This window comes from Drepanopeziza brunnea (genome assembly GCF_022702325.1).
Source record: "Drepanopeziza brunnea f. sp. 'multigermtubi' strain 214-2 chromosome Unknown ctg9, whole genome shotgun sequence".
Lineage (NCBI taxonomy): Eukaryota > Fungi > Ascomycota > Leotiomycetes > Helotiales > Drepanopezizaceae > Drepanopeziza > Drepanopeziza brunnea.
In genome coordinates, this window is record NW_027094072.1 from 647,308 (window position 1) to 675,167 (window position 27,860).

Sequence of the window (27,860 nt, forward strand, 5' to 3'; positions counted from 1 at the left end):
GGTCTGAAACATGGTTATAGAGTACAGTAAAGAGAGAGAGATCTGATCTTCCTTTTACACGGGCCGGGTCACGATAAGTAAGTATGCTCGAATAAGCTTTACCGCGTCCGAATGTATGGAAAAGCCAGCCGAGGGCCCGAGAGACAGTCTTAAACACAGTTATAGTAGGTCGAGAGAGGGATCTCTGCCTACCTCGGTCTTTCTTAGACTTTCTTTATCGTAAGGCGCCATCCGATCCAGGTACGTAGTATACTTCTTCCGGTTTACGATCTAGACCACCCATCACCACCCCGTTCGTTTCACATAAACTTTCACGGAGAAAGATCGTAGAGCCAACCCCCTCCCCCACCCACCAGAGACGAACGAGGTGCCATGACAGAAAGATGTACAGAATATGTCATGCAGAAGTTCTCGCTTGGAAGAGCAGAGAACTAACTACCTAACCATGCATTATCGAAGCCCCTCAAATCGGTTCCGGCTTTGACAGATAAGCGTTGAAAGATACCTAGACCTCCCTCTACGCGATGATGCAAGGTGCAGTAGGAGAGAAAAACACGTGCACCACGTGCCAACCGGTACATCTACCTACTACTACGGTAGTAGTATCTACTGCTAGCTTGTCGCGACTCGCTACTTATCCATCTACATTATCTACGAAGTACTACTACTATCTAGTAGTACTTTAGCGACCTACTTTAGCTACCGCGGATCCACAACCCGCCGCGCCGAACCTAAAAGCCTTCTAGCCCCTTACGAGAACCCAACAATAGGATCGATCACCACCATCATCATCACTCTCAAACCCCCCAAGCGTTTCCGGCTCCAACTCTCTTAGATAGCATGTAATGATGACAAACAATGATGGAAACGTCCGTGGGATCTGAGCTCGGTCTATCCAATCTCTGCCTTAGCGAGCCTATGGGGGTACCTACTCATTCATCATACCATTTTAATGTAGAGCTAGGTACTGTAGCTACTCAGCGAGCCTAGCTAGCTTCGAGGGAAGGACTACTAGGTAGGGTGTCATCTCAGCGATCCTCTGACCCTCTCCTATAACAAACAGTCATTGGACCGCTTAAATCCAGTATGAAGCTCTGCGGAGCATTCAGGAACAGCTTAGCTACCTAGTAGACCGTCCCCGCGACCCGTCTCACTAACTAAAGGAGCCGCGTCCCACGGCCGTCCCCATAGCCGCCGTCCCCGTCTAATTCCTTAACACGAGTCTATGAAGCAGATCATTTTGAATTCTCCAAAAAAAAAAAAAAAAAAAAAACGATCTACAGATTGGGTTTTTTTTTCATTTTACTTTAATCTTTAGAGTCGATTTAAAATGTAATATGGATTCGAAATCTTTGATTGTTGGTTAGATGAGGATGCGCGCCAAGATATATCTCGGCATCGCAGCCGCGGCTTACACATCAACAACGCTTTGAGATATTTAGGATCGGAAACGATCGATTCAGCAAAAGTCGACCATCTCTCTCTCTCCGCCCGTGATCGCGTCTGATAGCAGTGGGGGTGCATGGAAGATGGTGGGGGGCGGGGTGGATGGGGTAGAGGCAGAGAAGGAGGCGGAAGTAGTAAATTACGTAGTATTTCCTTACTAATGCAATCCTCCGGGGCCGGTTTCCAGGTTCGGGGACGGTCCCGAGGACGGCTAGGAACCACGGTCCCGAGGACGCTCCTCGGACGGTCTCCTGACGAAAAGGCGAGCTTTTATCAAAGATCGATTTTTTGAGTCGGTTCCGCTTTAGCTGCAGCTTTTAATTTTTCCTAAATGATTTCATTTCAGCTCTAGCCCCCAGTTCAGGCCTCGGCCGAGGGTGATCCACTAGCTATTTTCGATTGCCGGCAGCGCATGGGGGGGTTGGGGGAGGATTGTGACGACGGGGAGGAAGTGGGAACGGAACGGGACGGGACGACGGGACGGGACGGGACCGAAAAAAAGGTGGGAGGTCAATCACGACGTCGTCGTACGAAAACAGCAACAACAACAACAACAATAACAACAGTGGTAAGAAGAAACGGAAAGAAATAGACAAAAAGGACATTTCACTCTAGATAGCTCGCGAGCTGGATAATCTGAACATGGCTTTGACCTTGACTTTGACTTGATATAGCTGGCAGTGTATACGTACGTACGTACCCGGCCTGAGAAAGCCAAAGTCAAAGAAAAAGAAGAAAAGAAAAAGAAGAAAAGAAAAAAAGAGGACAGGACAAGAGAGGAGAGGACAGAAGAATACAGGAGAGGAGAGAGAGAGGGAAAAAAAAGATACAGCTACCTGCCTACCTAACTATCTATACAATAACTCTTGTTAAAAGACAGAAGGGCTGACGCGGGTCAGTTGCACGAACACGACACTTCGCCCGCTCGCATAAATCAGTAGCCTGTCTCACTTTTATTTATATATATACAGCAAGATGTACGAAAGAGGGAAGTTAAATGAAAAGAAAAAAAGATGGAAAGAGAAGGAAAGGCTTGAGAATCCACTACATTCTTTTCTCTTCTGTACCAGCCTCACCAAGGCGTGTGTGATATATATATATATGCAGCACAGTACAGCACCGTACAGCACAACAGCCTCTTCCCCTCCTCTCCTCTACTCCCCAATACCCGCTCTAGCTCTCAAAGCTCTAACTAACAAGATCGATCGAATCCTTCATCTCTCACTGTCTTGTTGTCAGATATACAAATTCCCCACTCCCATCATTATCATAGTCTACAATGACCCCCAACAAGCTCGTCCCCCGCCTGTCTCTGCATCACCAAAAACAGAAAATCGGCCGTTTAAAACCCCATCGCAGGAGAAGAAAAAAGAGAGGATCCCCACAGACGACTTGCTCGCCAAATCCCAATCATCCAGCGCTCTAATTTGCTTTCGCTGCCTCCTTCTATATAGCCCAGGCACGCCATGTCAATCTTTTTTCAGTTCGCCTAGGGACACCCCAAAAGTGTTCCAACCCTTACGATTCCAAAGAGAACCCCGATCCGATTGATCCCCCAGAAGCATAAGAAAAAAAAACGAAAAAAAAAAAGGGGGAAGGAGCAAAAACGGCGGGATACCGCAATATTGAACCCTCAGAGGTTTCCATTTTGTTTTGGTTGTCCAAATTTCAGTAGAGCCCCAATCTTGTAGCTGCTTGCGATGTCCACGTATCTTACTTGCTTTTTTCGTGTTGCGCCTTCAGCTTTGTCGCGCCGCCTGAGTCCACTCCGATATGCCATGCTGCCCGAAGAAGATGGAATTAAAAACAGGGAAAATGCAGTCGCTCAAAAATTATACAGGATCATCAAGCAATGACGAAAGAAAATTAGGTGTGGCGCTGTTGTAGACCACCGGTGGGTGCCGCTGGTTGGCTGCGTGATTTTAGTACAATGTGTGGACTTCTTCCGGGTCCTGGTCTGCAGCGTTTGGCTTGACTCTGACCCGACTCTTGACACTGACACTTCGAAGCCTAGGGCTGAGTGGGAGTGTGTACTTCAGCGTGCCTTGTACAATGAGATCGAACTCGTGTTGGACTATTCTTCCCCACCGCTTGCTACCAGCAGGTATTGTCTCGTTGCCGGGGTTGATAATGCGAAGTTGTCCTAGTGATGTCGAGGCCTGGGCCCGGAAGGGCGATCCCTCAAAAGTCAAGGGACTGTAGAGACCGCCTACATGGCCAATTTCCAGGTTCGGTTCGGTGCCAGGATCATCAAGGGGCGGATCAAAAGGATCGTCGTCCCGTTTTCGCAGAACTCGCCGAAGAAAATCCGTTTCCAGAGGACGCTTCCACCACTGCTGGTCTGTGCCGGCATACGATGACTTGGCGAAGACGACCAGGTCTGCCGTATCTATGGTCACGACGACCAAGTTCGGGTTCCGCGCTTGCACTTTCATGTCGAGGATGACGTCTTGCTCACTTGCGATGATGTTCTTCAGTGCCAGAATCTTGACATCAGTCAGCGGTTGAGTCGTAGCGAACATGAAGCCTACAGCGCCCGACATGACCAGACTGATCATAATAGTCAGAACCAGACACCCGGCAAATCTAGCAAAAAATGAACGTTCTTCCCGCGACGATTGATGTTCCATTTGTCGCATGGAAGGCGCTGGGCGTCGAGTTCGAGCAGACCTACTAGAACGAACTGTCGAGACGAGTGGCGTTCGTTCATCGTCCGCCCCGTCATCAAGATCGTAGCCTGACGACAGCTGGGGAGACTTCCTCCCGTTAGGTGCCGTCCTCATACTGGTCAGCCTAGGGCTCTCAGGCCGCGAGGACAGTCGAGCGGTAGTGTTCCCAGCTTTCGACTTCGCAGCATTGGGAAAAGGAGATTCGTTATCAAACAGAGACGCGTGGCCATTGCCGCCCCCGCGACCCCACCGACCACCAATATGATGATGATGTGTCGTTCCTCTGCCTGTTCCCATGTTACTCCGAGCTGTGCCGCTCCCGTCATCTTCTCCTGGGGCCACCTCTTGCTGACTATTACCGTTACTGTTGTAACTGTTGGCAAACTTCATGCTCTTCTTCATCGCCACACTGTGGTGACCATCCATGATGGTGCGCCTCTGGTCAACTTGACTTGCCATCGACGTGGCGCTGGGAGTGCGCGAGTGAAAGCGCCGGGGGCGATCACTGATATCTGGTGGGTTCGACTCATACACAAAAGTCTCTTCTGAGTCTGACGAGTTGGCCTCGTCGACCGCGCTGGCAACCTTGGCTTCGAAGATATCTGCTTTTGAAGAGGCTGGGCGACTTCTCGTTAGCATAGTACTTACACCTTGAAGATTCAGACTCGGCCTGCGAGATGCCTGTGACACTGAACGAGTAGGACTGGTCGGGCCGCTACTGTTCGTAGGAGAGTACGGGCCTTGACCGTCAAGCTTTACGGGGGATTGAGAACGAGCAAGGAAGCAATCCCCAACACCGCCCCGAGTGGAGTGGTGATGGTGTTGACGGAATCTGGACCTAGATAAATGTTGTTGCTCACCAATGCCTGAGTTGACTGAGGGCGCCTTGCGAGCAGTCTTCTTCTTCTCTTTCTTCGGTCGTATCGTCTCGGAACTCGGTTTGGTACGAATACTTCCATTGTTTCCTGCGCCTACCGGTCCTCCAACTGCGACTTGTGGAATGGAGCTGACGGTCTCCGTTTCAACCGTCATGTTCCTCGCTGAGCCTTCGCCCGAAGGTTTTCCCCTTCCCACACCAGTGAACGTCTTCGTAGCTGGTCCATTGGGACGTGCAGCAGCTGGTGGTGCGGCCGAGGTTGACCTCATCTTAATGTCCCCCCTCCCACCACTTTCACTCCCACTCTCGTTGGCAATGATACTCGGCTTCGGCCTAATGGTCTTTGTCGACGAATTGTCCGGAGAGGTGCCATTGTCCGTGGTTGTCGAGTTTGCTGTATCCACTTTCTCCAATATGGTGCCAAATTCCAGGCCGGGGGTATTGGGTTGGCTAATCTCTTGCACGGTCTCCAGTGTAGAACTAGCCCCACTGACTCCTCGTGCTGGTGTTCTCATACCCGATATCAATAACGAATCTTCCGTCTCGCTATCCGTTGTGACCTGCTTTGCGTCCTGTTGTTCCGCGACGGGTGTGGAACGCTGAGCATTGATCAAGGGCGGATCTTGGTCGAATTTGCGAGGCGCAGAGATGCTCGGCTTGTTGAGAGGCGGAGGAGTGCGTAGTCTAGGCGATGTCGGCCAGCGAGGTTTTTCTTTTACGTCGGAGTTTAATAAGGGTCTCTGGGGTATTGGTGCTCTAATCGTCGGGTCCGAGGATACGGGATGTAGTACTGGGGTAGATGCCACACATAAGGCTCTTTGTGTAGCAGCCGCAGACGGTGGATTCGTGCTTGAGCTGGCGGAACGTGCTGGGCTAAGATCTTGTATACTGTTCTTCCTTGATCGACCAGGACCCGGGGCAGAGCGGTTGGTTGACTTAAGTAGTGGTCGTACCGGAGATGACTCCCTCGATGGGTTTGGAGAGTTTGCTGCGGACGTGACCCGTTTGACCGGTAGCTTCTTTGCTGATGGTGGTGGTGGTGATGGTGGTGGTGGTGGGAGTGAGGATGTTGATGATTCACGAAGAGGTCTGGGTGGTGGAGGTAGTGGTGGTGGTGGTGGTTTGGATACTGTTATTTGATCGCCGTTTGCCGCGGCGAGGGGAGAAGTGTCAAAGGCGACGGGCTCGGTGGTCTCCTTGATCTCCTGGATGGCAGAGCCGGATACCGGTATGGATGTGGCCTTGTCGTCCATCGCGACTGTCGTGTCTGTCTGTTTGAGCCGACGAGGAGCTTGCTTGAGACTAGGAGGTCTAACCGGCACGCGAGTAGGAGCCAGTCCAGGTCCAGATGGGAGAAGATGGACCTGTGTTGCAGTGCTAGGACGAGGTAGTAACAGGTTAGTGTTGAGTCCGGCGAGACATGAGAAGAACGGAGGGCGCTCGGCCGAGATTGCTGGTAGGTAGAAGATGGGATGGGATGGGATGGGATGGGATGGGATAGGATGGGATGGGACGGCGATGGTATGTTTGTTTGGGTTTGGGTTGGAGTTGCGTCGAGTCGAGCAGATGTTGACGTTGACGTTGGTGTTGGGGTTGGTGTTGGTGTTGGTGTTGGTGTTGGTGTTGGTGTTGGTGTTGGTATTGGCGTTGATGTTGGTACTTTTCATCACTTGTCAGTGTCAGCCCAGCGAGTCCAGCCAGCCCAGAGCCCAGAGCCCAGAGCCCAGAGCCCAGCCAGCCCAGCCAAGTTTAGGGCCAGGGCCAGGGAGAGGAGTGGAGTCGAGTGGGACCAGGGAAGCTCAATACGGAGTGCAGAGTGGGTAAAAGTACGTCAGTAGGTAATTCATTATCCAGGTATTCGGAGTGATTCGCAAGGTGATTAATTGCGGAATCTTTGGATTCCCCCTTTATTTACGTATCCACTTCTATGTAACTGATGAATACCTACCTACCTACTTACTGTTCGGTGATAGCGCTATGCCGACCCATCCATCCTTTACCTGCCCAGGCCCGCCATGCAGATATATGAATATATATACTTCGTATACTTATATTGGTGTTTGTGTGTGTATATATATATATATATACATACCTACATACGTGCCATCTCGCTACTGGCCCAGTTTCCACAATCCCATGTCGGCGACAGATCAACGATCTAGAACGTCTATGACGTTTCTGATCGACAGCGTACACCCAAGAAGGCAGCTGGTCACATGACATCACCAGGGACGGAAACGGGAACTGGATTATCGAGAGAGTTAGAGATAAAGAGGAAACCATTGTCGCTTATGTTATTACTATATCATTTTACACTGTTTTGTTTTGTTTTGTTTTGTTTTGTTATATGTTGTTATGCTTTGCCTTGCTTTGCCTTGCTTTGCTTATTAACTACTCCTTACCTACCTGCAACTTCATCACTTGTACGGATATTCTATGTATGCTACGTAGCTCGCTCCAGTCCAGTGCTCCAGTCATCGTCACCTGAGCTCCTGGACGGATTGCTGGTTCGTCCACGTTGCAAAAGCCATCAAAGTCGAAGAGGAGCCGCCCTTCTCCCTCCGATCCTTTCTCTCTTGTCTGTCTTGTCTCTCTTGTCTCTCCTGTCTCCCTCCACACCGTCTCTTCCCTTGCTACATGCAACAACCCCCACGCCGTCGTGGCTTCACGTGGGGCCTGACCTCGATCTTCAGAACAGGAATTCCGATTTCCATTCGAACAGCGCATCAGTCTCAGCCCCGGCCTCTCTCACGTCACGTGCACCGAGGAGCCATGAGTCCACTCACTGTGGACGCCCTCATCAAGATGTGTGCGACTTGTGGCAGGCAGATAAGCTGGAGGAAGAAGTGGGAGGTAAGCCCTTTTTTTAGAGAAAAAAAAAATAAGAAAAAAATCCAGTCCCGTCGAGATCTTCTCATCACGTCACTTTGAACTCCTGATTTTAAACCACTTCTTTTCCTTTTTTTCTCGCATCTCATCAATCTACCTCATCATTCATCTTGATGTCAATGTATATATAACGAACGGCCTAACTTCTTCTCTTCTCCCAGAAAAACTGGGCCTCGGTCACGTACTGCTCAGATTCGTGCAGGAAGCACAAGGTCAGGCCCAAGCCACACTCGCTTGACCTTTCCTTCGAGTCCAAGATCCTCTCTCTCCTGTCCGAGCGGCGAGCTGTTCAAGGACCAGCTGCTGTCGTTACCTGCGAAGAAGCCGAAGAGGAGACTTTGCAAGAGCGGAAATGGCGTGTCGCAGAAGATCACAATCACACAGGGCCAGCTGGCGATAGTCGGAATTCCCTAGACCATGTTCCAGGCCATGTTCAAGCTCAAGCTCACGCTCAACCCCCGTCCAAGACTCGAGAGAGGTGTAGGCAAGCTGCGCGGCGGCTGGCGGCGAGAGGCGACATAGTCATCACTCAAAATGGCAAAGTGGTAGAGCCGAGTTTCGCCAAAGGGGTCATGGAACTGAAATTCCCGTGACTGTAGGGAAGAATAGGACCAAAAATACCCAAGGCTCAGCTGTGTGTCACGCTCGTCGGGAACTGGCAGCACTGGGAACTGGGCACTGGGCACTGGGCACTGGGCATCGATCCTGTACTGTACTGTCCTACGTGTATTCGTCGTCTAGCGAATTACAGCATATAATCGTATTCCATCCCATCCCACCCCATCAGCCCTCTGTGCAATGATACAATTGATACTATTCTTCCATCGATGCCATTGCTACAAATGTGTCATCCAACTGCATAACGTTGACTCGGACACCAACATCCCGTCTACTCCGTAGCTACCTACCCGATCAACATACCGGTACACCTCCGCACCGATTCCAAGGACCAAACTCAAGTCCCAAAAAGTTTCTCGAGACTCAAGACTCGAGAAGAATACCGGATCTTTGGTCCCCTAGCAGTACCACTTGGTCCATTTCCACAGCCCATGGACAACACCCACACACCGACACACCTACAGCACCGCAAGCTCACCTCCCTCCTGTCTCGACTCGATCCGAGCAGAAGTGTCTTCCAACCAACCCAAAACCCAGTCAGTATTGCGAAAGCAAAAAAAAAAAAGGAAAAAAAGGAAAAAATTGGCTGGTACGAAATCTCGGGCCTACCCGTAGACGCCATCGACCTCGACATATCGATTGTTGTTTTGCGCTACACGGAAGGAGGTCAGGTCACGACGCTTGCAAGATTCCCAGATTTCCGAGATTCAGAGACGCGAGCGACGTACGCTCACATTTTCTGTGCCGACCTAGATGCCCTAGGCAGGGCTGGTAACGTAGGGCCGCGGAGGCGAGGAGGCGAACAGTCCGAGAGGAAGCAGAATCGGAAGTTGGGAATGGGAATTGATTCATGCAGGCATCTATCCATTGACCCTGCCGATCATCCTCACCTTCGTTCGTACTTTCGTTGATTGATCTCATCCTTCCATTCGCAGCTGAGGTCTTTCGTCGTCGTTATCAAAGCGGGTAGGTAAGGTAGGTAGGTATGTATAACCAGAAAGATACTCCGTCAGCCGGTGAGTAATCCGTAAATAGTAGATAGGTACATAATAAACAAACAAACAAATGGACCATAGCCGTAGCCGTAACCTAGCTGCCCTACTAAGTAAGATAATCGAGCAGGCAGGCAAGCTACAGCCGGGTGTACCTCCTACGTATGTACCCCCGCGGCGACGCACCGCTACTTACTTAGAATCTGTACATAGAGCGAGACTAGAGAGACACGCAAATGGAAAAGATTCGAGAAGGGAGATACCTAATGCAGAGAGACGGATTGACAACCAGTGTTGATCACATAACGATATGAAATATACACACGCAAGAGCACAGGCAAAAGACCTGGCGAGCGCAGGAAAAGATATCATCGCATGTAGTAGGTATTCTTACTCACCTCCCTACTTAATCATTCCAGTGAAACTAGCTTGATACATCTCTCTTTTTCGTCTCCAGCGCGCTGATCAATTGGCAATTCCATCCATCCATCCGTCCATCCATCCATCCACCCATCCAGCCGTCCATCCATCCATCCACCCATCCAGCCATCCATCTATATAGGTATACACCAACGAAAACACACATCCAAACGGCTACCAATCCAACAGCCCAGCAATCCAACCAGACAAAACCAGACAACCCAACCCCTAGCTTACTTACCTACCTACCTCCCCCCCCTCAAATCAATGACCCACCACGAAAAGTAAAGATATAATCTCTCCTTCTCCCATTCCCATTAATTCCAATTCCCATTGATTCCCAACTCTTCCACCCTCTTACCTTCTATTTCCCATCACCCACCCCCCCTCCCCCCCTTCCCAGAAAAAAAAAAGGAAGACCCTCCCAGATTTACTTGATCTGATCTGAAGTACTGAACTGAACCGAACAAACGTCGCATACAAACCTAACACGACATGTGGATCTTTGATACGTATGGGCTGAGGGAAAGCTGTAGGAAATAGGTTGTTGATAGGGGACTATAGGACACCCCAATAGAGCCGAGATATGAGCATGGAGAGCGTGGTAGAGACGATGGGTGAAGTCAACAAGCTTGCGTGAATGTTTCAAGCAACATGGCATGTACTCGAGACAAATTTCCAAAGGGGAATATGCCACGGCGAAGGAGTCACACGAGGAAGAAAAATTGGTCACCATGGTGAGTAAAATCAGTCATTGCATTGAAGTAGTTGAATCTAAAGTATATGTGTGTCCGCAATCCGCAGTAGTGAGATGGAGAGAAGGGCTCAACTACTGACAACCACCGCCTCGCGAAGGCTCGTGACACATGGGTGGTCTCCCCGCTCGTTCGTGGCCAGCGAACATCGAAGCAAGGGACCCTGTCTTGACGGTATTCCGGACAGGGACGGAAGAGTGAGAGAACATGCCGAAGTTTTCGAAGAGGACTGAGATCGCAATGCTGCCTCGGGAGCATGGAGTCAATCAATCCGGATTCGATAGCAACAGCAAGAAGAGGATAGTTGAAGTGCTGGTCATGAGTGGTACTGATGCCTTCTCGGGAGCACAGTTACGCCGCCCACTCATGAGAAGCGAGAGATCGAAAAGGCGAGGAGGCGAGGAGGCGAGGAGGCGAGGAGGCGAGGAGGCGAGGAGGCAAGAATGGTGAGGAGGTCGGAAGTGCCGTCGATAAAGAGAACCCAAAAACTTCTAGCGCGTAATGGGCTGCCACACTCTTCATCGATGGCGAGGAGGCGAGGTTGGAAAGGTAGAGAAGAATCGACGTTGTTGGATAGGGAGTCGTCTCGAGAGCATCCCAGATCCAAGTCGAGAGGATGCCGTGGATAAGTAGAAACCAAAAACTTCTAGCGCGTATTGGGCTGCCACACTACTTATCGATGGCGAGGAGGCGAGGAGGAAAAGAGGCGAAGGGACGGAGTTGGAGATGTGTCGACGTTGATGGACCGGGAGTCGTCTCGAGAGCAGCCCAGTATCCAAAGTCGACTCGTGTTAGGAGGAGGAGAAGAAGAAGAGCGACACCTGACAAGACGATGTTAGAATTGTCAACGAGAAGGAAGGAAGTCAAAAGAACGACTGAGTGAGGGATGGGGCAGACTTAGCTTTTGGTTAAGTGCGAGTGCTGACCCGTCCTCCGCCGAGGCCCACCACGAGTCCACCACGAATCCACCACCAAGCCGCAGTCTACCACTCCTCACAACCCTCACAAAGATGCCACGCCTTGGATTCATCGTACAGAGCTGTGCACAGCTCAGTGTCGGTGTAATCCTCCAAGGCGTTGATGTCGTCGAGGACTTTTGGGAGGAAAGCACCGAGGGCGTAACGCTCGGCGCAGAATTCGCAGGAGGTCGGCACTCCTGGTCGGATCTGCCCATGCTCACCACAAACACCGACTTTGTGCGGCGCAAAGAAGGTGCCCGAGTGGCGCCAGAACTGTGGCTGCCTGGTCGATGGCGGGCTCCGGACGGTGATGTTTTGGCCGACTCCTTGGATGTGAGGGCGAGGGCCAGCGGGGTAGAAGTGGGCGGGAGTCTTCGCCCAAGGAACGTTGCCAAAGTCAGAGTCTTCCCGAGGAAAGACACGGACTTCGGCCTTGATCCAGACAGGATCCTCGAAGTGAACCGACTTGGCCGCGAGGGAAGTCGGTCCACGGCGGATGGCAGACTTCAATGGTGGCGGCACTGAAGTCTCCGTCGAGGTCGTCGTCTGTTGGATTGTCCGAGGGGTCGGACGGGGGGTTGGGCTGATCCTCAGCGGAAAGCTGAGGATGTGGCGGCTGCGGCGGGTGAACGCCGAAGGGGGTGGTCCCGGGATCCGAGATCCGGTTCCGTCGGCTCTCAACCGCTGTGGCAGGGCGGCTGGGAGGGGTGCTGAAACCGTCCCGATCCGGGGGACGGGAGAGAGAGAGGGAATTGAGGTTGTCGACTGTCGCGTGGCGGCGACAGGAGGCGCAGAAGGTCGAACTTGTCGACGGGCCTTCTGAACCTGTGGTGATGATATCAGGATAGTCCTCACGTGACAGGATCCATTAAAATAAGCGATGATTGCCCCATGCGTCATTGTTTTGAAACTTCAAAACAACAACACCAGTGACAGCAATGCCATTCATGACAACGACAGCATCGCAAATGTGAAGAGTGGGAGTGGAAGTGGTAGTCAATGGACAACACAAGTGTGGAGGGTAGAGGGGGTAGTGAAGTCATGAGACAACACAAGTGTGGAGGGCAGAGGGGGTAGTGAAGTCATGAGGCAACACAAGTGTAGAGGGTGGAAGGGGTGGTGGTAGTCAATGGACAACACAGGTGTGGAGGGCAGAGGGGATAGTGATGTCATGATACAACACAAGTGTAGAGGGGATAGTGAAGCCATGAGACAACACAAGTGTAAAAGGGATAGGAATGATAGTGGTAAACAGCAATGAAAAACATGACAACGACAGCAACACAAGTGAAGGGAACAGAAGGGATAGTGGTTGGTGTGGGATAGAAGGTATGACAAGATGGAATAGTTGGACTCACCCTCTCAATGTGCTTCATGACTGAAGCGGCTGCCCGGGAGGTTGGGGTCAACGGCGACATGTTGATGACGCGGGGAGGCGAGGAGAAAAGGAAGAAGAGGAAGAAGAGGAAGAAAAGAAGAAGAGGCGACGAGGCGAAGCGAAGAAGAGCAGAAGAGCAGAGAGCAGAAGACAAAAAGTCGAGAGCGCGTGAATCGAAGAGCGTGGTCAAAAGCTTGAGTACGATGTCCGATGGTGAAAAGAATTGTGTTTTGTCGAGGGAGAAAATGCTTATGTAGTGAGCCAGGAAGCTAGGCCTTGAGCCATCTCGTTGTGGTAAAGTTGGCGCGTATTGGCGCGTAGAGAAAAGGTGCTTGGCCGTTTTGGGTCAACGAGACCCAGTTCTGGCCCGAGAAACTCGGGTTGCGGCTTGAATCCTGAGGCAGCAGGGTGGCAGGCAACAGGAGGGGGGGAGGGCGAGGGCGAGAGGGAAGGTAGTAATTGGGGGGTTCTGGCAAGCTTAGAGCTCGTAAAAGTCATAGGAGGAAGTAGTTACATGTGTAGAATCATGACGGCGATGTGGTACCCAGGTTCTGATGCCTATGTTGTGGTTCGAAGCAGCCAGCGCTGTTGACTGTGATGTAGGCCATGAGAACCAGCGATTGAAGACGCAAGTAACTCGAGATTGATAGCAGATGTTAGGTAAGATGTATTAATGTCAAATAGAAGGAAGGAGCAGTCCGATGGGGAACCTGATGTGACAGCAGGACAGCCATGAACGCGTCCCTCACTCAGCACAGAATTTACAACGATGACATGCAACAAGAGGCAGAGCTGGAGCAGGCAGGCAGGTATGGCAGGCATGGCAGATATTCAATACGAAGTTCAAGACGCCTACGATAGCACAGAAGCATTGCGAACTCGAAGACGTTTAAGGGCAAGCTGTACGAAAGCTGGTCCGGACCCAGGGGCAATTACAGAATACAGACGCAAAGAGCATTCAATCGCACGCGGAACAAGAATAATAGAAATCATGGCAGACATTGGACCGGCCGGACAGGATAGCACTGGGGGAAAGCAGGCCGCGGTGCTGATCGACTGTGCAGGCAACAAGCTGGCGGCGGATGAAAAGTGCTCCATCATCATAGCAGAAGCAAGAGGAGATCAAGAAAAGTACTTCCCTTGACCCTTAGAATGACATTTACAGTCGTTCCTGCGTCGTGCTGCTTGCGAATGTGGACATCGCAGCAACAAGCAACCCATCGACAGCCTGGTACCCCCCACGCCTTCGGAACGATCATCTACAGCTGCTTGAAGGTGACTTGTACCTCCCCATCACCGAGAAAGCGTCTGACACTTCTCTGGCACGGTGAACTTACCTATTTCGTCCCCTAAACCCGCTATACCTCGATGATTGGTAGCTCAGGCAAACACATGCCATACTGCCAATACCCTACAGCCACAGAGACGGCACGGCTGGGTACATTGGCAAGATGATGGGGTGCTGCGAGGACCAGCATGGGCATGGGCATATAGGCATATGGACTGGTCATGGCGTGGCTGGCTTCAGGACATAGACACAAGACGGAGGCAAAGGCACGGCACAGAGACATAGGACACTATGCATGATAGGGTATCATCATTATAGCAGAAAGTGCACCTATGTGTATCCCGTTGCCAGTTTCAAAGCCAAGTACCTGCATCCAGAGCTCCCTTCATTGCCTCGATCCAGATTGACAGAACGCCATGTTACAATTACCCATTGACCTGCTCGATCGCTATTCAGTCGTGTCAAGCTGTAGAACGCCACAGTCCGGAACTAGGTGTTGCGTAAACTTGGCAAACATTACTCTTCATCCTCGTCCGAGGTGGCTTCGATGTTGGCCTTCTCCTGTTTCTTCGCCCTGACACGCTTCTGTAATTTGGAATTTTCTTCGGGTCCATTCTCGGGGATCTCCGAGTCGGATACATCAACACCCATAGTCTTCAGATGTGCGTTCAGTTCCGGAATTGATTTGAGGAGAGCCTTGTATTGCTGGTTGATCGGGAGATTAGCAAAGTTTGTATTTGAGTGTCTCGCGAGTAGTCTTTGGCTTGCGTAGAGTACTCATGAGACATAGGAAAAAGGGAAAGGGCTGCCGCTCAATTTTTCTTACCTCAATGTTGAGTGAGACACCCTAGATAATTATATTAGCTTCTTTTCCACACAATTCAAGCGTTGCTTTGTACCTTAGAGCCAGGCTTATATTCACCATTTTTCTCGTAGTATTCTCGAATGCTTATAAGCTTGCTGCCTTTAAACTCTGAGACGTTGAGTCTCCGGGGATTTTTGCCATTGGAGAGCTAGGAGGATCGTTAGTGGTGTCATAAACAGTCATCTGATGATTACAGACCTCCCAGAACTTATCTTCATTACTACTGCTTGACGCGGCATTCTTGCTCTTCTTGGTTTTGCGTTCCGCACCATCGTCGTTCTCGACAATGTCCTCCTCCTCATCAACCTCATCATGTCCGCGTTTGCCTTTGCCCATTGTGAAACTTTCAATTGTAAGTGAGGTTCGCTTGGTGTAGTGACAGAGTGACTCTTCTACGATTTAGCAAGATACAGTGTTGATGTCTGGAGAGGGGTAGAAGGAACGAAGTTGAATGGAAGCTTCATGCGCTCATCAAGAGAGAAAGAAAGATACGGTTGTCGTCAAAATTAAGCGAGATAGCGATAAACCGTACTACAAATAGATAGATGCCTCTGAGTGGTGGGACAAGCGAACGAATCAGCACTCAGTACATGGATGTGACGGCGGGGCTAGTACATCTATTTAAGGGGCTTTTCCACAGAAACGCTAGGGCCTATCTGTTTCTCACTGACGCGCGCCGTTCCTGTTTCATGAGACATTATCCCCCAAAGACACTTTGCGCCCGTCAGGACTCTGAAATCCCACTTCAAAGCTACACGCATCGAAGCCACACGCACCGAGTTGAAGAGACGCCGCAACCATTTCAGTATGGGCCTGCAATATAACTGACTGCAATGGACGGAATATCCGAAGAGACAAAGCAAGAGGAGGGCCCCGGGGCTGTCGCGAATGCGCCGGAGTCAACACATCACATCATGCCAGACGAAGAAGATCTGATGACTCGCACCCTGAATTTCCTATCCACGGCTTCCTCGGAGACAATTGTCGGCATTGCTGTAGGACTAGCAGCATGTACATACATGATACTGGGCCGGGTTGGCCTGATTCTAATTGGGGCGCTCGGAGGTGTGGTGCTTCATGCCACCTGGGAAGGGGAGATATCAGCAGCCGTCGAAGATGGACGGAGAGAAAAGAGCCTGGATGTTGTCAGCCGGATTCTGGACCTGCGAGCTGTTCAGCAGAGGATAAACGAGGATAACGAGAACAACGAAATGGTTGGGAATAGCTTCGAAGGCTTCCAACCCGAGACCGCCGCGGCCTTAAACGAATTGGTCGACGCTGTGATTAGAGACTATGTGAAGCGGTGGTATCAGCCCCTCCTCCCTGCGGAGGCTTCCTTTCCTGCAGCATCCCGCCAGACTCTTACAAAGTTCATTGTTGCCATCTCCCAACACCTGTCTCGAAAAAGGCACGCCGACACATTCCTCGACTTCTTAACAAACTCGTCCTCAATTGTCATTGTTTTTCTCAATGAGCTGTCAACAGCCTTGTCTGTATCTCAGGGCAACAATGTTTCGCCTGCTGAAGCTATTCAAATATATCTGTCCACGAATCCCGAGTCCAACCTCGCCAATGTTCTCAACGAGAAGCAGCAATCGCGGAAATTCAAGATCGTGGCTGAAGATATTTTACAAAACTTCCTGGAGAAGTCAACCTATGATTGCGATCCTGCGAGGGCATTCTTAAGAGAAATTCTTGCCGGCCTTATATTGCAGATGTCTTTGGAAACCTTTTCGAATCCAGAATTTATCAACGGGTGCATCGTGTATCTCCTCGAGGACGGCGAACCAGATTTAAGTCAGGCAATTGACGTGGGTATGGGAGGATCAAACGTCAATAACTCTTTAGGTGCTTCCTCATATGATGTAGACGGAAATCTAGGCAATATTGGACTTGCCAAACCATCCAGACTTCAGTCGGAACAACAGACACAGGAGGATAAAGGTCACCAAAAACGTCTGAGCAAGGCAGAGGAGGCTATGGAGGAAGCTATGGAGGAAGCCAAAAGACTGTCTCAACTCATAGCAGAAGAGGATGCAAAAAGGCTTTTTGTTGAGCAAGGGCCCTTAGATGATGATTCGGAAGCTCTTGTCGCAGCGGCTCAGCATAATGCCCATTGCCAACATCTGGACACATCTGGCTTGATGAGGAAGGAAGCATCCGCCTTGGCGAAAACAGCGGAACTTATATCAAATGGCGCCGCGACTCCCATGGCTTTGCAATCAGCAGGTGACAAGCACAAGCTCTCTACAGATGTGACTACGCCTGAGCCACCAGATGCAGCACACCGAGAGTCTCAAGATCTTGTGTCCCCCCCACACCCATCTGCTTCGCTCACTTCTGCATCTGCTCCAGCCTTCACAAGCTTCGACCAAATAATTCCTCAATCGACACCTGTTGCTCTCCAGGAAGAGCCTCCTGTCCATCGTAGCAAAAGCTTCTCATTAACGCTTCACAATGCCAATATCATCATTGATGATGATTCAATGGTTTCGGACAAAGGCAGGCTGAGGTCAAAACCCAGTACAGATTATCTGGTTCAAATAGAACCAGCTTCCTCTGATTTCCCTGGCTGGATGATCGTGAGGCGCTATCCCGATTTTGAGTCTTTACACGAGGTACTCCGACGAATTGCGCAAATAGCTGGAGTGAAAGCCTTTGTAGAACAGCATCATACACTTCCAAATTGGAAGGAACATACCAAACCGTCTCTGAGAGGGGAGCTTGAAAGATACCTACGAGATGCTCTTTGGTACAAAGAACTCGCCGAAAGCGAGGGTATGAAGCGTTTTCTTGACAAAGACCGGGGGCAATCCGCCTCTACAACGACGACCAAAAATGGATTTCCTGGTCTAGGCTGGTCGACCCCTTCAGCCTTTGAGAACATGGGGAAGGGAATGTTGGGTAGGTTTGAAGTTCCTGCTTGTCACGGTGTCCATGAGCTCCTAGCACATAAGAGATATGATCTCGTCTTGGACGCTCCATTACGACATCTATGATTTTTGAATGCAGGTATTTGTGCTGATAAGACTGTAGATGTTCTCACAAGCGCCCCGAAAGGTGTTGCCGAAGGTGGCAAAGCGATCGGTGGCGGAATTTCAGGAGTGTTTACCAATATCGGGAACTTGGGCCAGAAGAAACCCGCCACTGGCAGCTCGATTAACCTCGTTCAGCATACGGCTGCCCGATCTTCAACTTCAGCACTGCCGAAGATGGACAGCATGAACTCCGTCATAGCGCCTAAAACGAGCCGAATGAGCGAAGACAGTTTTCGACCCACGTCGATTGTGCAAATGCAGCCGTCCCCCATGCCCTCCATGGAGCGTCAGCCCAGCAACAATCTTCTTGCTGAAGGTGATAATGAGCGCGAGCCTCACGTGTCTGCATCTGCTAGGTCGTCAATGAGTAGTCGCCGAAGCGTCACCTACAACCGTGACCTGAGCAGAGCTTCTTCAAGGCTAGCAACACCTTTATCATCTCCAACTCAAGGAATTCTAGGCGAAATGAAATTGCCTCCCCTACCTGACGATATTCCTGACGATTACGGGTCTAGCATCGACGCTTCCTCTTTTTCAAATTTACGGACAGAGAGTAGCGCCGCTACGGCTCGAACATCTACAAGCACTGCGCCATCTTCACAATCTCCTGGCTGCCCACCTCTGTCGGCGGCAAACAGATCATCAATTCAATCTGCTACACCAATCCGAAAGCAGAGCAGAGAGCAGACACCTATCACTGAGGCCGAAACTAGAGTGGCAGTTGAACTATTGTTTGCAGTAGTTTCGGAAGTCTACACTCTCACCTCTGTGTGGAATATCCGCCGTACATTGCTCAACGGAGCAAAGGCTTTCCTTCTTCGACCCTCTAATCCATCATTAGCTGCTATCCAGTCTCTCATTCAAGAGTCTATCATTGCGTCTAATACATCTGATGCAGGCCTTTCTTCCCACCTTCGCAAGCTACGCGAGAACACAATGCCAACCGAAGATGAGCTAAAGGTATGGCCAGCAGCAATGAGCGCCGAAGAAAAGGAGAAATTGCGGATCAAGGCAAGGAAGCTTCTTGTGGAACGAGGGATGCCCGCTGCTCTGACCGGCGTGATGGGCCAAGCTGCCTCTGGAGAAGCAGTAGGCAAGATATTTGATTGTCTGCAGGTCGAAGAGGTCGCAAAGGGGCTGATGTACGGGCTTCTGTTGCAGGCCGTACGTGCTGTCACGCAGTAGACGAGGTTGCTACATGCATCCCTCTAGATCTACGAACAGGTATGGGTGTAAATGATTACAAGATATCCAGGTGCGGGTTTTTCCAAGCGTAAATAGATTGATACGACGACTATGCATGATGAGCGGTGTATACTATTTGTATCATAGGGAGTTCCTTACAGCGAGCATAATGGGTAGGAGGAGGTATATGGAGCAAATAAGAAACATGGTTGGCAATGGCTCATAATCGACCGCTTTGGAACCTCTGATGTCTGATCACTCACCGAGTCCAAGTCAACAAGCAGTGGCAGTGGATGCAAATCCGATCAACCTGAAGTTTGAACTCAAAGAATAATGTGACCTGCTTGTCTTAATCTGAGTTGAGCACCGGTAGGTCTGGCTGTCGATCAGTGGAACACCTGCTAGTCCTGATGGGCGTCTTGGCTAGGGCGGTGAGGACACTAAGCTCCATTCCACCTTTCATCGTTACTTTATCATTATCACGTGATGTAACTGTATATTTGTTTGGTTGAGCTTTTTCATTCCACTGATGCTTCACAAATTTACCATTTACCAATATTCCCAATTCCAGTCACAGCAGGGATTGGGTCTTACGGCTTCTTCAAAGAGCAAATCAGTATTTCTTGTCTTCTCAGATACTGCATCGAAGATGTGTTCTCAAGCCGAGGCGCGGGGTATCCGCATCGCCATTGATGTGAGTTCAGGAGCTCTAGATGTGTAGAGAGACCAGGATAAAGACACTAGGAATCTTTGTTACGGCAGCGTCCATGTCAATTGGATATTTGATTTTCAATTCCGTTTTCTATCAAGTCGCCGTCTTGTGTATATTAGTTCGTTCACATAAACTCGGCTTGCTGACCATAACGGCACCAGAGAGGAGGCACCTTCACAGACTGCGTGGCGAACCCTGGCTCAGGCAAAATGTCAGATAATATTGTCATCAAACTGCTCTCTGAAGACCCCTCCAACTACGATGACGCGCCCCTTGAAGGTATCCGCCGCATCATGTCTCGATTCCTCAACAAAGAGATCCCACGTGGCGAACCCTTAGACACCTCTAAAATCGAAAGCATTCGCATGGGAACCACAGTAGCGACAAACGCTTTGCTAGAGCGGAAGGGAGAAAGGATTGCGTTGGTAGTCACGAAGGGCTTCAAAGACTGCTTGGAGATTGGAAATCAGAGCAGGCCAAAGATCTTTGATCTGGCGATTCGGAAACCGGATGTACTGTATGAGTGCGTAGTGGAAATTGACGAGAGAGTTACGCTCGAGGACTATGCTGAGGATCCGGAGCGGGGATCTACGAAAGTTGAAGGAAATGGATCGGAGAAAGACTTGGTGAAGGGGTTGTCCTCCGAGGCAGTACGGATATTGCAAAGGCCCGTAAAAGAGAAGATTCAGAGCCAGTTGCAGGAGGTTTGGGACAGGGGCGTAAAGAGTATAGCTGTATGCTTGATGCATGGCTATACTTTCAGTGAGCATGAAGCTTTGGTTGGAAAGATTGCAAGAGATATGGGATTTCACCATGTTTCTCTTAGTCACGAGCTTATGCCGATGATTAAGCTTGTTCCAAGGGCGACGTCTGTATGTGCTGATGCATATCTGACACCTATCATCAAGAAATACATTGCTGGCTTTCAGACCGGCTTTGAGGGTGGCCTGGGAACAGAGAGTGTAAAGCACGAGAATGGCTCGAAGGGAGCCAGGTGCGAGTTCATGCAGTCTGATGGTGGACTCGTTGACGTCGACAAGTTTTCTGGGCTGAAAGCTATCTTGTCCGGCCCGGCTGGAGGTGTCGTCGGTTATGCGCTTACATCGTATGATCCCGAGACCAAGACTCCGGTCATTGGGTTTGATATGGGAGGGACCAGTACCGATGTCTCAAGATATGGGCTTGGGAGATACGAGCACGTCTTTGAGACAACGATTGCAGGGGTCACGATACAATCGCCACAGCTAGACATTAATACTGTCGCAGCTGGTGGTGGATCACGTTTGTTTTTTCGCAATGGTCTTTTCGTGGTTGGACCTGAGGTAGACGCTCCCGTTGCCCTTCACATTTCGGAAAACTAACTTGTAACAGAGCGCTGGCGCTCACCCAGGCCCAGGTTGCTACCGCAAAGGCGGACCAGCAACCGTGACAGATGCCAACCTATTTCTCGGCAGACTTCTTCCTGACTTCTTCCCAAAGATATTCGGCAAGAACGAAGATCAAGGTCTCGACGTGGAAGCAAGCGAAAAACTACTCAAAGAGCTCACAGAACAGATAAATAAGGAAACTGGCAAGAATATGACTGCTGATGAGGTTGCTTACGGATTCCTGACGGTTGCCAATGAAGCAATGACGAGACCGATTAGATCTCTGACCGAAGCAAAAGGACATGATACATCGAAACACCGCCTGGCGACTTTCGGTGGTGCGGGTGGGCAGCATGCTGTTGCTATTGCTGAGAGCTTGGGAATCAGACAGACGCTCGTACATCGTTACTCGTCGGTTTTATCGGCATATGGAATGGTACGTTCTTGGAGCAACCGAGGCCTTATCCTTACTCGTCTAAATTCTAAGGCGCTATAAGCGAGCCAGCGAGCCAGTTGTCGGTGGTACTTGTTCTCTGATCGTAGCTGACCCAAATTAGTCGCTAGCAGATGTAGTTGAGGAACGCCAAGAGCCAGACTCGAAAATTTGGGCTGATAAAGGGGATTCAAGAGACGCATTGCTCAAAAAAATCGAGGATTTGAAACAGAAATCATTCACGGCCCTCAAAGAGCAAGGGTTTAAAGATGATTCGATTGTCTTCGAGGAGTACCTAAATATGCGATACAGAGGAACTGAGTCAGCCCTGATGGTTGTCAGACCATCAAAAGAGGATGCCGAAAAGGAATTTGATGGCGACGATAATTCTTTCGGGAAAGCATTCGTCAAGCAGCATCAACAAGAATTTGGCTTCACATTCGATCGAGATATCATCGTGGATGATGTGCGAGTAAGGGGCATCGGAAAGAGCTTCGAAGACCTGGGCAAGACTGTGGATCAGCAATTGAAGGAGATTAAGCCAACGGATGTCAAGACCGGAGACAAGGAGTACAAGCGGTCAAAGGTATACTTTGATGGAGCTCGACACGATACTCCTATTTACAAGCTCGAGGATCTGCATGTCGGTGATAGAGTCAATGGACCTGCCATTCTGTGTGATGGGACGCAGACAATTGTTGTTCCCCCGGAGACTTCGGCGCTGATCATAGAAACCCACGTAGTGATCAACATCAGGGAGAAGGAGCTAAACAATGAGTGGGTATTTTCTTGTTCTGAAATCGGATGAGGAACAGTCACTGATATGCTTATAGAGCCTCGAAATCTGACAGCACCAAGGAAACAGATCCAGTCATGCTTTCAATTTTTGCCCATAGATTCATGGCGATCGCCGAGCAAATGGGCCGATCTCTCCAGAAGACCAGTGTGAGTACTAACGTGAAGGAACGCCTTGATTATTCGTGCGCGCTGTTCGATTCCACAGGTGGCTTAGTCGCTAATGCTCCCCACCTTCCTGTACATCTGGGCTCAATGTCTACTTGCGTAAAGCGACAAGCTGAAATCTGGCGTGGAAAGCTGGTGAAGGGAGACGTCCTCGTTTCTAACCATCCGGAGTTTGGTGGTACTCATCTTCCCGATATAACGGTTATCACACCAGCCTTCGATCAAGCTGGGGAAAATATCCTCTTCTATTGTGCTTCGCGCGCCCACCACGCAGATATTGGTGGCATATTACCGGGATCTATGCCGCCTCATTCCCGCGAGCTGTTCCAAGAAGGTGCAGCAATCAAGTCCGAAAAGTTGGTCAGTGCTGGCAAGTTTAACGAAGAGCGGATCACAGAACTCTTGCTCAGCGAGCCTGCTAAGCATCCAGGTTGCAGTGGGACGCGATGTCTTTCTGATAACATCTCGGATCTCAAGGCACAGATATCGTCAAATATGAAGGGAATCAACTTGATTTCCTCACTAATTGAGGAATACAGCGAAGACGTGGTCAATTCATACATGGTTGCCATTCAAGCAAATGCAGAGCTGAGCGTGCGAAATCTGCTGAAAGATGTCAGTAAGCGATTCGAGGGCCAGGACCTGACAGCTATAGACTATATGGATGATGGTAGTCCGATCAAACTCAAAATTACAATCGATGCTGAAAAGGGGGAGGCTGTTTTTGACTTCGATGGGACTGGCCCTGAAGTCTATGGTATATCTCCCCCAGATTGCTTGTTGAGCGAGTCTTTAATCATTTGCAGGTAACACCAATGCTCCGCAGGCAGTCACCTACAGCGCAATTATCTACTGTCTTCGCTGTCTCATCTCAGAAGACATTCCCCTCAACCAAGGCTGCTTGAAACCCATCAGAGTTCTGATCCCGCCAAAATCCTTCCTCTCGCCCTCAGATAAAGCCGCAGTCGTCGGTGGTAACGTTCTAACCTCTCAAAGGGTCACCGACGTGATATTGAAGGCTTTTCAAGCATGTGCCGCCTCTCAAGGCGACTGTAATAACCTAACATTCGGTTTCGGAGGCAACTTGGAAGGCCAGCAAAGCGTGAAAGGCTTCGGATACTACGAGACGATCGCTGGAGGTAGTGGTGCAGGGAAGGACTGGGAAGGAATTTCTGGAGTACACACACACATGACAAATACTCGCATCACAGACGCAGAGGTGTTCGAACGACGCTATCCCGTTTTGCTTCGAGAGTTTTCGTTGAGACCTGGCTCTGGAGGCGCAGGAAAGCACCGTGGTGGTGACGGAGTTGTACGCGACATTGAGTTCCGCATCCCGGTCCAAGTATCGATTCTCAGCGAGCGGAGAGTATATCATCCATATGGTCTTGAAGGCGGCGAAGATGGAGAATGTGGTCTCAATATTTGGGTGAGGAAGGTAGAGACTAGTAACGCAGAGAGGTCGGACAGGATGTTGAATGGGTCTGTAGACGGGATTGAGGAAGCAACTTATGAGGAACGGTGGATTAATATGGGAGGGAAGAATACGGCTGCGATGCGGGCGGGTGAGAGAATTATCATCAACACTCCAGGAGGTGGTGGGTGGGGTAAGACTGGGGAGCGTAAGGAGGAGAGGGAGAGAGAGAGGGATCCGAAGCATGGGTGGAGGGGTGGCTCGCATACTAATCGGGAGGAGACGGCTCTCCAAGCTTAGAAGGGCGAATAAAGTGTTCCTCTCTTCTCTATTCATGGTAAATACTTGGAATAAGACGATAGAATATGTCGGATTACGATTGAGTACGATGGAGTGGTTAGGGCAAGTACAAGGAGTTGGCCTTGAGCAGCCACATTAGCGTAGGTCACTGAGCACGTAACCCGAGGCTTCTCTATAAAAGAACCACTTCCTAGAACCTCTATAGTAATCAACCATTATCAATAATACAACCTCCAAACTAATTTATAAGTCCTAAATTCATCATGAAGCTTATGACACTAAGAAGATAAATGTAGACCTGCTGGTCTTGACGAAATTCACGATGCTTATGTGGAGCCGAGTGTTTTGATAATGGCCCAACCGGGCCTCGCTTGTTCTCGACAACAAATAGGCATCCTTTCTGCCATAAAAGTGGCAACTTTGCGTTGATATTGAAGCAAGGCCGGGACCCAGTTTCAGGTTGTATTTTGCATGGCAAGTGAATTCTCTGATATTGTGACAGGCAGAAATTATAAACTGCCCCTGAAATTTAGTCGCCAAGGCAACCTACCTGCATATTGGATCTCGAGCTTCGGTCGTCAACAAACTCGCTTAGCACGGACAGCACCCATTTCAGTACAATTTTCGACGCTCCTCCGTGCGCCACACTAGACTGTCAAAGCATGCTCCGAGCGCCAACTGTGTGAGTAATGAGACCAAGGCGATCTGAGGGCGAGGTAGATCAGCTGACAGACGTGAGCATACCGGTATACGAGCATAGATTTGTCATGAGTAAGGATCCGGAGAAGAGCCTTCCTGTGTGGCGTAATGTCTGTTGCCGGAGATCCAGCTACTAGCGAGAGTAAAGTACAGTACCTATAAGGATATTGTATTGACCAGGAGGTGCCCAGTCCCTGCTCCCGGACGTCTTCAGAGAGATCGAAATGGGCTTTCATTCTCTTCAAATTGAGTAAAATCGAATAGCTGAGAGAGGTGCAATAGTTATGTATCTAATGACCAAACACAGCTACTTTGAATGAAAACCGTCGGGGGTGTCACTCCTCATATTCATCTCATCGTGAGAAGCAATCCTCGCTGTGAAAAGCACGGCCGGGATCCGGCGGCGATCACCCGCAAAGCTACCTACCCGTCTAGATTCGGCAATTTCAAGCGTTAGTGGAGGACTATGATTTTGCCACCCATCTGGTCCACAGCTACTCCTGGTCTGCGTATCTGATGTTTCGAATGCTCTCAGCCTATGCTTGGAAATTTCAAATCGCGGCGCAGAGACCTCATTCTGTGCTTCGGCCCCAAGCAAAGCTCCGTTCACACAGCTCGAGAGAGCACCAGTGTGCTCTACATCTTCCAGAATCTCTGGAGAGCACCATGACCCCTCCGAGTTGGAACGTGGTGTCACTCTCAGACCGAGCGGACAGACGAGCACACGAGTAAGCAGACATGGAGGTTCTTCCGAGCAGAATTCTTGTTTCAAGCTGAAGATCAGCTGAGCCAGAGATTTCCTTCTACAAGTACGTCTTTCCTTCTCGCGAACATATTTCGCCGTCATATCTTCCCTCCCAGCAGGTTGTTTCTCCAATGTCTGCTCCAGTGGTTGCCGAGCCGGGAATCGAAAGTCAACGGACGATTGTCGAGAATGAGGATAGGATAGCGCAGGATCCGGTTGTAGCAGAAGACGAAGATAGGGCGTTGCCCGAAGACGCTGAGAAGATCGAGAGGCTACCAGCACTGCCAGAAGATCCTGAAATCGACGACGATGCTTCGGGGAAAGGCAAGGACCCAGAGAAGGAACAGCTCGCTGCGGAAGAGGCAAAGGCAGGAAGAAGTGCAGCACAAATTGCAAAGGAAGAGGAGGCTGGGCGAGCCGCCGGTGCCTCTCAGGATGATCAAATCCCGAACGAAACCGCCGCACCCTCTGAGTACACGCCAGCATTGGATGGGATGGAATCGACACTTGACGGGAACGAGGGCATTAAACCTGCTCCGTTACCCCCATCACGGCCGCCATTAGAGAAACTCGCGCAGAAGGATACTAAACCTATGTAAGAATAATCTAAATATCTGACTGTGAAACTTTTCGTTTCGTGGTTTGACTGGAAGGTCGAGCAGGCAGGATTAACAGAGATACTCTAGGGACCATATAGGCCTCACTATTGGGCCTCCGGTTATCCTCCTCTTCGACGTCATCGTCCCGATCATTATATACTACGCCTGGGTAGGTCACCTCTTCCCAGCCCCGTGGACACTTTTGGGGAACCAGCCCTAGGCTCATAGCAGCGCTGACCTCCTCCTAGTATAATACTCAAATCCGACACTGGAAAGACGATTGCCGCGCGCAGACCCCCCCCGGCGAGAAATGCACCATTGAAAAACCTGAATACAACGAGGAAATTCTCGGCTACGCCATCATCTCCTTCGGCTTCGGCGAGGTCTATGTCCTCGTCGTGCGCGTCTGGCGCCTCCTCAAGCACCCCGACATCTGCGCGCCGCTCCTCTCCCGCTCGAAGTGGGAGCTGGACGCCACCTCCTGGGTCTACCTGGTGGCCATGCTGCTGGCGCTGATCCCGTTCGTGGTCGGCAGCTCGCTCGTGATCCCCGAGCTCTACCTCTACTCCCCGGCCTTCCTCATGGCCTTCCTCGGCTTCGTCATGCTGGTCTCCATGTCGCGCATACCGCTCCCCATCGGCATCAACTCGCACGCCCGCGGCTCCAGCATGCGGCCGTTCATCTACTACGCGGCCGAGGACTTCATCGCCGTCGACGGCCTGCAGGACCGGGAGTTCCGCGTGCGCTACAACGCGCGCTACGAATCCTCGCCCGCCTTCCGCCGCATGTTCGTGTACCTGACCCTCTGGTGGATGTTCGGCGTCCTGGTCTACATCGGCTGCCTCTCGGCCGTGATCTGGAAAGTCTCGTTCCACTACGCCTTCGGGCTGACGCTGGGCGTGCTGTTTGCGTACCTTATCCTGTGGGCGATCACGTCGTATTGGTTCGTCATGTGGTCGATGCATCGGGAGAAGATCGCGTGGGAAAAGGGCCCCGTGTCAGAGGCGTAATCATAATCACACATTGTGGTATTGTTGTAAATGTGTAAATTTGTAAATTTGTATCAACATCGGAGGAGTTTGGATCTTCAATTGAGGAAGGGAGTAGGTGGGGAAGAAAGAAGCTAATGCTGTCCGGGCTCGCAAAAGAAAAAGAGACTCGTACTTGCTCCGTGGCAAACCCATAATACATTAAAGTAACTCCATCTTGATACCTTTACTTTTTAATCCAATCTTCTACTTTGGTATCT

At 50.4% G+C, this 27,860-nt stretch overlaps 7 protein-coding genes across 7 annotated transcripts; 4 read left to right on the forward strand and 3 right to left on the reverse strand.

The window, feature by feature from the left end:
- Positions 1-3,368: 3,368 nt before the first annotated feature.
- Positions 3,369-6,245, reverse strand: L3040_005594 (uncharacterized protein; the record flags this gene model as incomplete). Its single annotated transcript, XM_066154573.1, has 2 exons — positions 3,369-4,732; positions 4,976-6,245. 2 exons carry the CDS (start codon positions 6,243-6,245, stop codon positions 3,369-3,371), a joined length of 2,634 nt encoding a protein of 877 aa, XP_066011425.1.
- A 1,519-nt stretch (positions 6,246-7,764) lies between these two features.
- Positions 7,765-8,474, forward strand: L3040_005595 (uncharacterized protein; the record flags this gene model as incomplete). Its single annotated transcript, XM_007295816.1, has 2 exons — positions 7,765-7,845; positions 8,043-8,474. 2 exons carry the CDS (start codon positions 7,765-7,767, stop codon positions 8,472-8,474), a joined length of 513 nt encoding a protein of 170 aa, XP_007295878.1.
- Positions 8,475-11,335: 2,861 nt separating this feature from the next.
- Positions 11,336-13,043, reverse strand: L3040_005596 (uncharacterized protein; the record flags this gene model as incomplete). The annotated part of the gene is made up of 3 exons (XM_007295815.2): positions 11,336-11,487; positions 11,673-12,450; positions 12,984-13,043. 3 exons carry the CDS (start codon positions 13,041-13,043, stop codon positions 11,336-11,338), a joined length of 990 nt encoding a protein of 329 aa, XP_007295877.2.
- A 1,764-nt stretch (positions 13,044-14,807) lies between these two features.
- On the reverse strand, positions 14,808-15,492 carry L3040_005597 (uncharacterized protein; the record flags this gene model as incomplete). Its single annotated transcript, XM_007295813.1, has 4 exons — positions 14,808-14,996; positions 15,118-15,138; positions 15,191-15,304; positions 15,355-15,492. The coding sequence occupies 4 exons, from the start codon at positions 15,490-15,492 to the stop codon at positions 14,808-14,810; spliced, it is 462 nt and encodes a 153-aa protein (XP_007295875.1).
- A 497-nt stretch (positions 15,493-15,989) lies between these two features.
- On the forward strand, positions 15,990-19,379 carry L3040_005598 (uncharacterized protein; the record flags this gene model as incomplete). The annotated part of the gene is made up of 2 exons (XM_066154574.1): positions 15,990-18,060; positions 18,193-19,379. 2 exons carry the CDS (start codon positions 15,990-15,992, stop codon positions 19,377-19,379), a joined length of 3,258 nt encoding a protein of 1,085 aa, XP_066011426.1.
- Positions 19,380-20,028: 649 nt separating this feature from the next.
- On the forward strand, positions 20,029-24,568 carry L3040_005599 (uncharacterized protein; the record flags this gene model as incomplete). Its single annotated transcript, XM_007295812.2, has 6 exons — positions 20,029-20,073; positions 20,253-21,413; positions 21,463-21,894; positions 22,016-22,668; positions 22,725-23,611; positions 23,661-24,568. 6 exons carry the CDS (start codon positions 20,029-20,031, stop codon positions 24,566-24,568), a joined length of 4,086 nt encoding a protein of 1,361 aa, XP_007295874.2.
- Positions 24,569-25,933: 1,365 nt separating this feature from the next.
- On the forward strand, positions 25,934-27,621 carry L3040_005600 (uncharacterized protein; the record flags this gene model as incomplete). The annotated part of the gene is made up of 4 exons (XM_007295811.2): positions 25,934-25,995; positions 26,047-26,607; positions 26,699-26,780; positions 26,860-27,621. The coding sequence occupies 4 exons, from the start codon at positions 25,934-25,936 to the stop codon at positions 27,619-27,621; spliced, it is 1,467 nt and encodes a 488-aa protein (XP_007295873.2).
- Positions 27,622-27,860: the final 239 nt, after the last annotated feature.